The sequence below is a fragment of the Xiphophorus maculatus genome, chromosome 8 (assembly GCF_002775205.1).
Source record: "Xiphophorus maculatus strain JP 163 A chromosome 8, X_maculatus-5.0-male, whole genome shotgun sequence".
NCBI classification, from domain to species: Eukaryota; Metazoa; Chordata; class Actinopteri; order Cyprinodontiformes; family Poeciliidae; genus Xiphophorus; species Xiphophorus maculatus.
In genome coordinates, this window is record NC_036450.1 from 16,248,599 (window position 1) to 16,261,485 (window position 12,887).

General features: G+C 35.1%; 1 protein-coding gene across 1 annotated transcript in view; it reads right to left on the reverse strand.

Annotated features, from left to right (window-relative positions):
• Window positions 1-8,145: 8,145 nt before the first annotated feature.
• Window positions 8,146-12,887, reverse strand: part of brinp1 (BMP/retinoic acid inducible neural specific 1) — a 119,942-nt gene continuing 115,200 nt past the window's right edge. The window contains exon 8 of the mRNA XM_005810052.2: window positions 8,146-11,282. Coding sequence (XP_005810109.1) covers window positions 10,142-11,282 — 1,141 coding nt within the window. The 3' untranslated portion in view covers window positions 8,146-10,141. The remainder of the gene's footprint in view (window positions 11,283-12,887) is intronic.

A 12,887-nucleotide genomic window follows, 5' to 3' on the forward strand; every position in this document is an offset into this window, starting at 1 on the left:
AGATAGCTAGCTAGATAGCTAGCTAGATAGCTAGCTAGATAGATAGATAGATAGATAGATAGATAGATAGATAGATAGATAGATAGATAGATAGATAGATAGATAGATAGATAGATAGATAGATAGATAGATAGATAGATAGATAGATAGATAGATAGATAGATAGATAGATAGATAGATAGATAGATAGATAGATATGTGGTGGTGTGTGTTGGTGTGCGTGTAAAATTTCTAAGGCTTTGGCCAAAATAAGTGTATATTTGCGAGTATTTCAGTGTTTCTTATTCTGAAGACCTACTTTGATATATCATTTCATCTTTCCCTTGTAAATTTGTGATCCATTTTTCCACCTGAAGGCCACCATAAATAACTCCAGCTGAACAAAAGCACATCTTGATTTCAAAAAAATGTGTATCTCGTGTACAAAACTGCATCAAGGTGTTTCAAGTCATTTTCCTTCGACTCTGAGCTCTCTGACAGCATTTTGCCGCAGAAATACTTTATTCTCTTATTTTTTTGTGTGTGACCTGTCACAATATTCACTCTGTAGAATACCCTTAACGTCAGCACTCATACATTTCTGTCATCCACAGCTGTTAACAAGATTCAAGAATAACAACAGCCTTAAGGTGTTTACGGTGTAGTGTCTTCAATTATCAGGAGAGCTACCTGCCAGGTTGTGTCTAATTCCTTGCAAGGCGAGAGTGTACACTAACAAGTGTGTTTATTCCTGTCAGCTGTTTTTCTGCCCAGAGGAAAGCACAAACTTAGGCTCACCTGTTCTCTGTTAATAGGCTTTATTTATTTGACATTAATTTAACTTAGACTGCCTTGTTCCCCACTTATCCGTTATTACACTTTCAGTCATTCAGGGTTTTTTTCCCTTTAAGTGGAGACTTTGGGGTTTTGTGAACTTAATGGAATTAGTTTGTCATCTTTATATATTTTCTTGACTTTACAGTAGAATCCATACCTGAAAGCTGTGCTGTTAAAAACAGGAATCATGAAAAACCCAAATGAGCCTGAAAAAAAAGAAACATGCAAGCCTTATATAAATAAAAAAAATTAAAAAAAACCCAGCAAGTTCTAACACCAGGATATACAGTTATACTCTACAATTATAAAACAGAAGAACGAAGCTGAACCATACCTTGTTGGAAGCAAAAACTTAAATAAATGAGAAAAGTATTTAGTACTGTACAAATTATTTTGATTACTTCAGGTGTGTTATTGTCCTCTAAATACACTCGATTTATTTATGATTCTGCTCTACCTGGACTCACCCAATACACAGTGCTTCCTTACTTTCACTGAGTGGTGTAAGATTTTGTAGAATTTTAATCACATCTGACAGTGCTGATGCAAGGACAGCACTTTATGAGTGCTGTCTTCTTGCAGTTTTCTTTAGGCACCAGTCTGTTTTTTTGTGTCAACTGCTGTTTGGTAATTAACTGGCATCTAACACTCTTGCTTGAGCTGATGTGGGAAGAGAGGTAGCAGGCTGTGTTGATTCAGATTAGACATTGCTGTGTACTCATTTTAGTAGTCAGGAAAAGTTTGCATTCCAAACTTGCTAAGACCATGTCTTATCGAAAAGTAGGGGATTAGTGTGAAAACTGCTTAATGACCATCATAAAGCCATTCAGGGCATGAGTCTTTGCATTCAGCTAATTCTGTTACTCCTACAGTCCTATGAAAGACTTCTCAGCATATTTGCCAAGTGATATCAGCTGAAGTATACTTTATAGACATAGCTTGCAATACATTGTACAAAAATATATTTTTAGTGAAGTACTAAATCATGTTAGTTCTTCAATTTCTATAGAGAAATTGAAAATAAGTTTTCATTTCTCTACAGTGAATCACTTTTTGCAGGTGACATGTTACAGTTTTCAATTTTTTTGGAAAGTATTTGTGTTTTTTTGCTTTTTAAGAAAGATGGCAGTTTTGACTCCTCCATGAGTATGTAAACAATAGATGTGAAAAAAATATACTGGATGAATAAAAGCTAAGAAAATAAAACTGTGCAGAGAAAAGAGAAAATAGAAGATTGAAATAGTCCATCTTAAATTCTTTCTCTAGGCACTAGTTCAGCCCTTAAAACTAATCTCTATTATTTTTTTCATTCCATATAATAATCCCTTTATGGTTCAGAAAAGCTTAGAATTATCTCCACACCTTTGACGCATTTTGCTAAGGACTGTATTATGTAAAATAGTCCCATGTTTCCCCTCTGCTGGATGTATCTTGTCTTTTGTACAAGCCGTCTGTGAATAAGACTGGTCTGTTGCTCTGAGAGAGGGAGAAAATAACCCTTATGACATTTCCCAATTTGCAAATCCTGGCACTATCTCCTCCTCAACCATTCTTCTAGAGTTTTGAGGCTTTGACAAGGTTTCTATGACTGAGTGCAAAAACTGCTGATCTGTTCATAGTCAGACTATTTTTGGGTTGGTTTCACAATAACTATTTGACTCATGGGCTTCCATGGGTTAGATTCTCCAGTCTACAGTTGAAACCAGACGTTTGCATATAATGTATAAAAATATTATTTTTTTCAATAACATTAAATTAGACTTCTTTTCCATTACTTTAGGTCAGTTCAGTTTATTAAAATCATAAACTGAACTGTGAAAGTGAAAGCACTGGAAAAATTGGGAAACATTTGTCTTGAATGTAATCAACAAAATAAGACAACTTTGGTAGCAAACTTCCTTTTGATATATATATTTTTTTCTCTTCCTGCTGCACAGAATAAAGTGAGGCAACCTTATCCCTATCTTTATCAAAATTCTTACTAAATAACCGATTAAATTCAACTATCCAGTCTCTCTAAGTTCAAGTTCTGACAAATATCAATTCAGCCAATAGATACAAGGTATTTATTAGATTGTTCCCCAGAAAACTGAGAGAAAACCTAAGGTCTGCTGACCATAGAGTGATGCATAACCTTGGTTTCATCTTCTTTATTCTCTCTAATCCTACTTTATCCTTTACATGGATTTTGGGGAAAGCTGGTAATTATCCCAACGATAATTGGCCAAGAGATGGGGTACACGCTGGACAATTTAGAGATCTTTGTGCTTATTCTATTTATTGGAAGAAAGCAAAAACTTTGCAACATTTCATACAGATAGGTAAGAAAGTGTGCTTCAAGATTAATGTAACTTTTATGACTGTTGCAAACCGCCAGCTGTATGTAGAATTTACTCTATTGGATGGGCAGATCAGAGGGATGTACTACCTTGTTATATAAGAAACAAAGCATCAAACCAGCAATGTTGCTTTACCAAACACTTTGTGTAAAGGTCAGTTCCTTGATTCAATTTGTGCCTAATACAGAATTGGATGGATGGACACAAACTGCTTTTAGATTACACCCTTAAGACATTTGGCTAGTAACATAATTTAAATAGAATATGTGTATTTATGAAGATCAACAGATGCTATACATCTTTGTCCTAATCAAACATAAAATTTGTTGACTTTCCTTTCTAATGATCTAATTCAACAATCTAGGCCACTCACCATATCTTTAAGATTAAATGTTTTCCAAATTTAAAAATGCAACAGTCCTTCAAATGTTCTTTTTTTTCTTTGCAAGGCTGAGAAAAGCTCAAACTTACACAACAACTTAAGCTTTACTTTTGACATGACTCTTTTCATTTTACAAGATGTTGTATGCCTTTTGCATACGACACAAATTGGGCATTAAATGATTACAAAAATAAATACAACAGTGAGGCTGTTTCAGTAGGGAAGTCTAACTCCATCTTGTCTCAACAAGCTGGATCAGTTATAAACCCTTTAGAACTGTTTCTGTCTTGTCTTGAATGAATTTTTTCTGAGTCACAAAGTTACACCATCTTTTGAAAAAGTTTATTTATACAATAGAAAAGTAACTCGTTCTATAAAAATGAAAAATTGGGTCGAATGATAAACACAGGAATTAGAACATGGTCGTCAATAGGGCCCTGCAGACCAACAGCAATTCCCAGTGACAGTTCCACTTTTACCCATTTCTTAGAGCACTTTGACCTACCTTAAAAATTGTATGGTACTGTGAACTTTAAATGTGTTTAGAGCAAAAGATTATGGATATGTAGCTTAGTTGTCTTTGAGCAGAATCTGTATAATGGGGTGGTAGTTAGGCTGGTAGCAATAGCAAGAGCAAGGCAGTTTTCAGTCTAAATCCGTGTACACCTGGGCCCTTCTGTGCAGAGTTTGGAAGTTCTCTCTTTCCATACAGTGCTGTGAACAAGTACTTAGATTTCACCCTCAAACAAATTGCATTGTAAATATAAAAATGCAGCTTTCAGGTGTTGGTTTTATTACTGGTCAGTCAACCCGGCACTGTGATAAAAGCTAACCAAGTCAACCCGGGGCTATGTTGACCTTATCACTAGTCGTGCCACCCTTTGCAAAACTGATTGCAATCAAATCTTTGCAAAAATTGTCAGTCTTTTGCATCAATTTAGAGGAATTATTGCTCATTCTTTTTTGTAGAACAGGTTTAAACCATTAATGACTTATAGACATTTCACAAAGTCTATATAAAGATTTTGACAAAGTTACTCCAAAATCTTCAAATTATTGATCTTGAGCAATTCACATGCACTTGCTGGCATGCTTTGGGTCATTGTCCAGTAGCATAACTCAAGTGCATCTTATCTTTTGGCCAGGAACTGATGGCTAGACTTCATCCCATTAAACTGTCATCTCAAAATTTTGTGAAACATTTTAATGAGAAAATAAATACATTTTATTGATTACTCAATCATATTATCACTGAGTCATATTATTGAGCTCCCCTTCACCAGTACAGGAAAATGTATTGAGAAACATTAGAATTTTATGTTGAGGTCTCTCTAAAAGATTTAATAGAAAAAATGTAATTAGTCTGTCAGTATAAATGCAGCAAATAAAAGCATATATATGAATGGATTTGATCATTATCAGCAGCTATTCAAAATAATATCACATATATATTCTAACTATAACTATTCTTATTTTCACAAATTTGCACTCAAAAAACAAGCAGATCATCAATTCAATTGTGAAGATTAGCCTGGATTTGAATAACATTGCTGATATCATGGCAAAGCCACACTCTGTTATGAACATCTGCATCATGGCATTTACATGACAGCTAATTTACTATTTACTACTACCTAAATATCTCTAAAGGCCAGTTATATCCCCCACTTATAACAGTACATCTTTACTGGATTGCATTAATTGGAGCCTAAATAAAACTTGCATACCAGTGAGATGGGATTTTGTGGCATCTGTGAGAACCAGGCTTTCTCTGCAGAGACCTCCGCCCACAGTCCACATGGCCAAAATGATCTTCTGCCAATGCTGTAGAACCAAGGATACATCTATAATTGTTTTGTCAATCCTTACAATAAATGGAGCCGTTTTCACAAAAAACTCAAAGAAAATCCTGGGAGAGCATGCACATATTACACAAAAAGTCATCTGCCAAGATCAGAAGCTCTTTAAGCATTGATGCAACAGTGCAAAGAAAATGACACTACCTAGTGCTCTGATGTATGTCTACTTAAATGCATTTCTGTCAGTTTATTTTCTGCAATCTTAAACACAAGATGATACAACTAAATCCATTTTAATAACCCATTAAAACACACTTTTCAACATGTGTAAAGTTAAAGCATTTCTAAGGAAATACCTAAAATCATAAATTAAAGAGCAGTTTACTTGTTCCAAATTTCAGACTTATTTCTTGTTCACACATTGGCGTAATTTGATAGCACTTATGGGATGGTCATAACTTGTCTTTACATGGGGTACTGCAGTGCGGTCTCAATGATAAAGTATGGAATTTTATTGATATAAATTTATGCAATAGTTTTAGGACCATTGGAAAAACAAAATCTGAGTTTAATTGCACAATTTATACTTCTCCTCAGAATTCTGACATCAGTCTCAAAATTCTGGCCATAATTCTAGATGCTATCAGCTCCAATGACAGCTAAGTGAGTTATGGAGAAGAAGACCTAACCTTTTGCAGAAACATGTCAGATTTAAGAGACTTTTTTAATGTGACCAATGGCTCTTGGAAGATGCAGTTTAGTTAATGGAAGAAAGGCAGAACTCCAATAACTTGTTAGCATAATACTTGCACTACATTGACGAAAAAAAACCATATAAATAACTGGTTGGCCAGGGACTAAATAAAAAAAAGTAAAGTTAAAGCATGTTAATTATTCAACAGAAGAAAAGGTTGTGGTCAGAGAATGGATTTTGCTCTTACTGACCTTGCCACCACAATAATAGTAGGTGATTTTTTAAAAATAAATGTCTTAAATGTATAATGCCTTATGTACTAAACACCAGTAGATTCTACAAAAGGAAACTGTACAAACAAGCCTTTCACTTCTTATTAAATATAACATTTTAATGAGAAATAGATTATTATATGAAACATTCATTTAAAATTAGCTGATATAATAATCCCAACATAAAGGCAAAATAATTACATAGGCAAGTTATTAGGTGTAAAAAATGCTCAGACATAATCATGGATACATGTACAATAAGCAACACTGTGGTAGCAAAATGCCATACAAGTAAATGTGCTTGTCTTATGGACCTTGCAAGTGGCTTAAACTAAATTGCAGTATACAGTTTATCATATAAAACAGTCATAGATGGTCATGAGTCTAATCAGTTATATAAGACATGGCTGCCCTGTATTTTGTGCTAATGTACTTGGAGGGCATTTTTTGAAATAATCTTTGCATTTCCTTTTAGTATTGATAATTTATCATAGTGTTACTGTAACACAGTGCCGTTACTGTGATAGAGATCCTATTTACACATACATTGTACAACAGGGGACAAAAATATGAACCATCCCGTTGAGATATCTGTTGGCTTGGTCTTGTAATCAATCCCCCCCTCATGCACAAGCCTCCTTTTAAGGTGTACTCTTCTGAAGAAGTTGAAACCAATATATTTGACCTACATTTATGATCCTAATAATGAAACTAAGTTATTCTCCTTTTTTTGTAAAATGTACGTTTTTCAGCTCTTACCATATTAAAGGGATCGATAACAGGCACTTAATAATAATAACAAAAATGATAATAATAATTTTGTAACAGTTTATTTGGATAGTCCAATACTGAATACTTAATAAATGTTGGATGCATTTTTGTGGCCAATTAGTCTGCTTGTTTTACTTTTTACTGTGTCTCAGTGTTGATACTTCTGTGTAAATGGATCATCTTTACCTTCTCATTGCTTTATACAGTGAATGCAATTTCACAATTTAGCTTTTTATGTCAGAATTAGGTTTTAAAGCTTGGGGCGCCAGGGAAGTGAAATGCAATGTTCGACCATGATTGCCGCACTGGTCACAGCATTTTGCAGACATGTTGAGCCTTTGAACATACATCTACAGTAAAACTACAATGGAGACAATAGCTTAACATGCATAAGCACCAAGTAATACCACAACACATGTACTTTCAATGTATGGCATTGTAGCAGCATTGTTATGGTTGTTTCTTTACATAACCAAGTAACCGACAATCAGTGGTGATTATACTAAGCTATTCACGCTCCAGGGAGTTTATTCAAGAGATGCCGCAAACCTTCTTTTTTGTGTGAAGTCACTAATGCGCTCAAGAAAGCAGGTGTAACATGGAAATATATCAACTGAGACACAGTGTTTCTTTTCCATTGGCTTGCAAAAAATGAGAAATACTGGAAGTGTCCAAAAAAGAGCCAATAATAAGCTAAACTTTTTAGAACTAAGAAGTCTTGTCTTAAACCTTACCTAATAGCTTTTTGAATGAGATAATCCAGGTTACTGTTTGCTAATATGAAGGAACAAATCCTAACTCTCATCTTTTCAAGGAAATTAATAATGTTGAGATTTGTTGCCTAACAGTTACCAAGCAATTCTTGATCTAAAGTAGAAAGAGGGCTTAAAGACAGACAGACAGCAGGGAAAACAAAAAACACAGACTATTAAATAAATAAAAAATGTGAAATTATGATGACACCAAACCAGAAATGACTGCATTACATTAATTCTAGAAGCTCATCCAGATAGATCAAGAAAAAGCTGGTTTTGTGTTTCAAAATGTATTGAAATCGACTGAAATTGGAGCTCCCAAAACCAATTTTATTAAATGTTTTTGTGATTCCAATTTCATTGTTGCTTGCATCAAGTCCTTCACAACACAGGATGATTTGCACATCTACGTCTTAAAATGTTTCCTAAAAATTTGTCTCACAACAATAACAGCAGTTATTGGTAAAGAACACAAGAAAATACATCACAAAAAATACACATCATGATATTAACATACATTAAATTAACGACGCAACAAAAAACTAATACATAGGGTTTACCAGAAAAAAAAAAAAAAGATCTTTTAAAAAATATATGAGTAGGTATTTTTTTTAAAGCCAACACATTTTACTCCATAAGCTCATTTGTGTTTCAGGGGACAGCAATATATAATATATTTTTTTATGTGACACTTTGTAAAAGAAAATATTGGATTCATACAACATACCAAGTTTGTTTTTGCAGTGAAGATTTAGTGAATGAGTCCACTTGCAAATATTAATCACATCATTGTGTTTCAGTATTGGATTACCAAAATAAAATGTGACCATGAAATACATAGGTAGTGTTTTATGTTTAAGACTGAGTGTGTTGAACACAGTTGCAGTTCTTTTTATACCTCCAGCAACATGCAGAAAATGTCAAACTTCTTAACTCAAAACAAAAAGAGAAATTTTTACATGTGGTCATAAAAAGCTTACAGAGTAACACTTTCAAAAGGTATTATAAGCTTTAATATAAGATTTTCTTCTTTTTTCCTGCAGCACAAAATACAAGTTCAATGGCTTTAACGACACAATTTCACTCAACATGTTATGTCTCCACTCATCATATTCCTTTTTGCTGTGCTCTTGTCTGAAATCTTCTGAGAGAGTTGAACAAAGACATATAAATGGAACAGGTACAGGGTGAACTTCATGACTTACTGTATGTCTACCTCAGGGAAGTGTATGGCTTTAGGTTGTCTTGCAAATGTGGCTGAATGATGAATGTTTACATTTTGCTCTCAGTGCTGAAAAGCTCCACAGATCAGCAATCACAACATGTACATTTTGCAAAGCTGTACAAAATAGCATTGATTGTTATAATCTTCAGACCACAATATTGCATTCACGCACCAGGAGGTATACTGCCTTGTGAAAAAAAAACAAACAAAAAAAAACACACAGCTGGAATTTCATACACGGTGGGGGAGAAAAGCGTTCAAAATGCAAGATTCAGCAGAGTCTTGGGTCAGTCTCAAGTGACACATTCAATTAACAAACGGCATTAAGCGTTAAGCCAAAAAAAAAAAAAAAGAGGTTTACAGACACACTCGCATACATTCACCCACACATATGTATATATAAACAGCTGGCTTTTGTTTTCAACATGACTATCCATTACTGCCCTGCTGTGTGCCTCGTGTATCAGAACAATGACAGTGTTAAATACCTTTCTAAAAGCAATGCAGATTCACTGTGGGTTCTGAAACGTAAGAAATGTGATGACTACTTACTCACTAGAGCTTTAAATTTCTTACAATGTATAAACATTTTAATACTAAACTGTTTGTTATGTTTGAAATACTTTGCCCAGTAGGTGAAATAAACTTATATCTGGTCTGCCATTGTGTTTTCTGTACCTTTAAAAATGTAATCTTTTTTTCTCAAGAAAGAATGGCAGTATCAGATGCAACCTTTGATCCCTTATGTTATAATCAAGGCCTCCTTTTCATCCAGTACATAGATATACTTGTTTTTTTTCACTTTCTCTTTTTAAGGTTCTTTAAGGGAATTACAGACATGCTGGGACAAGTATGATACAGTCCATACAGTGTTTCCATTGATCTTTTTTTTTTTTTTTAATCTGCCAGAAAAGCTTTTCATCACTGCCTCTTTCTCTTTTTTAAGAATTATACTTACAAAGTTAATATTACATCAAAAGGCAGAAAAGGTCAAAAAAGAAAAGAGAAAAAATAAGACTAACATCCCCTCATAGTTAATTAGTTGGGTGTTTCTCTGTTGCTTACCGTCCTTAACATTAATGTTTTACTCAACAAAGTTTTGCAGTCAGGTGGTCTGATTGTTTGAGTATTTCTGTGCTGTACATGTCCAAGGCATGGTTCACTCGAATCATCTCGCTGTTGTTGAGCTTCAGCCTATGCTTCAGCATACAAGAGAAAAGGTCCAGCTGTGGTTTGCCGGGTGCAGAAGGGGGGGCTAAGCGATTAATCCGATCCCTAATGTCCAGCAGCAGTAGCATCACAGATGAGGACGAGTAGAACTGAGTTCCTTGTGTATATGACTGGTTAACCTGCTGCACGGCGCTTCGCAGCAGGTCAGCGTTAAACCGCAGGCTGTAACCAAACACCTGGATATCGGAGATCTTTATGTAGATCTGCCGCTTGTTGGGGTCTGCGAGATCCACTGGACCCTGTCCCGTGTCATTACGGAGCCCAGTCGGAACCTTAGCACGGCTGCGCAGGTAAATGTGCACAGTCTCAAAGAAGGTCTTCCACCTGTTACCCAGCAGGAGAGTCCAGTTGAAGCACTGTGAGTTCTGCAGTCGAACTTTTTCCCATCGTGGGTAACCGTGTTCACCAAAGGGCATGCTCCAGCCTTCTGAGTGGCTGCCACTGAATGGGTTAACATAAACAAAGAACATGGGATCAATGCTGCTGTTTCGCATCTGACAGATTTTCATTGACAAACCGATGATCATGTGGAGGTAGTCCATCCGATTTTTGTTACTTTTCAGAGTCAGGGACATACGCTTGCGCCATCGTGGGTCAAAGAACGTCTCCAGTCGGATCTCGTTGCTGATGAAAGTGGTGTGTATGTACAACCGTGAATCCATTTTCTGCAGCAAGTATTTCAGCTCCAGGTCCTGAAAGTCCAGATCAGTTTCAAAACTGATGAACTGCTCGCTGCGTTCTGAGTCCACATTCTGCGGCTCACAGCGGCCACGGTACAACTTGTAGCCTTTGTTGCAGGAGCCACATTGTGAGATGTTGGCCAGGCTACACATGGCACAGCTGTTGTTGCCGCCTATGACACACGGGATGGGTCGCTGACACAGAGTTGCACCTGTGTGGCACACACATGCCTTTTGGCTCTCCAGGAAGGTCCCCCAGAACCCATTCTCATTGCAATACAGAAAGGACTGAACCCTGTTGAGCCACTGCATCACAGATCTGGAGTGACAGAAGGAAAAAAAGAACAAAACCATGAACAGCGAGTAAAATTTTGATTAGGTCAGATATGTGTTTCTGTTTTGGTTGTTGTTTAGTTTTGTTTTTGTGAAATGGCTGCTCTATATATAACACTCAGCATAAAGTTTGGAAGAAAAAATATGATGTCCCTCAAGGGAAAATAATTGCATTACGATAGGAAGCATTAATTGCTATTCTTATCTAGTGTATTCTTTCCCTCCCTCAAGGCATCTAGCCTTGTCATCTTGACAGTGCTGTAACTTCTTTTCTGACTAGAGGAGGTGACTTTTTCAGAGAGGCTGACAAGTGAAGGTTAGTTTATATATTATTGAAGTTTTGTATAATAACTCTGACGTTTGACACTGCATTCTGAGCAGGGCAAGTAAAACCAAAGTCTAAAATATAGTTTCATTTGAAAATACACAGAACCACATATTGCTTTTTGCCGTTTTTTGATCATACTGAAAGGCAAATGAAAATCCGTTCTCTGGTTCTTATTTTCTTATTGCAGACTGAGAATTGGAGAAGTGTTGGGTATTATGCTTTCTTCAAGGCAATCAGAAAAAACCTTATAGATGTTAAACAGTTTTAAAAATGCATTATTTTTTCAAAAGTGTTGAAAATACGCTTTCATTTCATGAACATGTCTCGTCAAGGCAAATACATTGACAGCAATGGTTGTTTTTATCAAAAAAGGAACTTAATGAAATTCTAAGACAAATTAATTATTGATCCCCAGCAATGCCAACATATTCTTGATGTTGGCATGATCTATGTAGATTTATATTTTTTAGAGTTCGAACACTAGAAAAAAATAATGATTTCCAGTGAGGTTTATTTTTTAGAAAGCTTAATTTAATTTGGGATAATTCTTCATTAGTTCCTTTGTGTCTGTGCTGTACCACTGGCTAGCTCTGTTAGCTCATCTTTGTTTACTGACATTTCCTTCATATAGGGTCAGAGATACAATTCAATGTTTAATCAGTTATGTCCATTTGCTTGTGTTTCTCTGTATGTGTATCTGTTTTTCTAAAGGCATTAAAAACTTTTGGCAACTTTATCTTACAGCTTTTTTTTCTGTCAATAAAATTTCAACTTATAAATGTTCTGTTCTTTGCCAAGTTCTACATTTGATTAAGCTTACATTCAAGTGTACAAATCACACACCACAGACTATTGTGTCAACAATATTTATACTCACACTCAGCTCAAATGTACTTATTATTTAAGGTATATTAAAGAATGAAAATGTAGCAGGGTGTATATCAGAAAATAATGTAATAGTGGCTGAAAATGTAACACATGCCAGGAGAATAATTCTTTTTTGTCCTTTTAATAGTAACAAAGCTAATAAAACAATAATGCATCAGAGATATTATAATGTGGCAATAGGAAAGTCATATTTTATCCATCATGTTAAATGGTAATACATTTTTCACTAGTAAACACATTACTAATATAGAAATAAAAGTGATTAAACCATCACCAATAATGGCGTAACACAGAAACAGGACTACATAACTTGGAAATTAAAAATCCTAGTTTTTTATGGATTTTGCTAATCAAATATGGGTATCTTAATCTTCC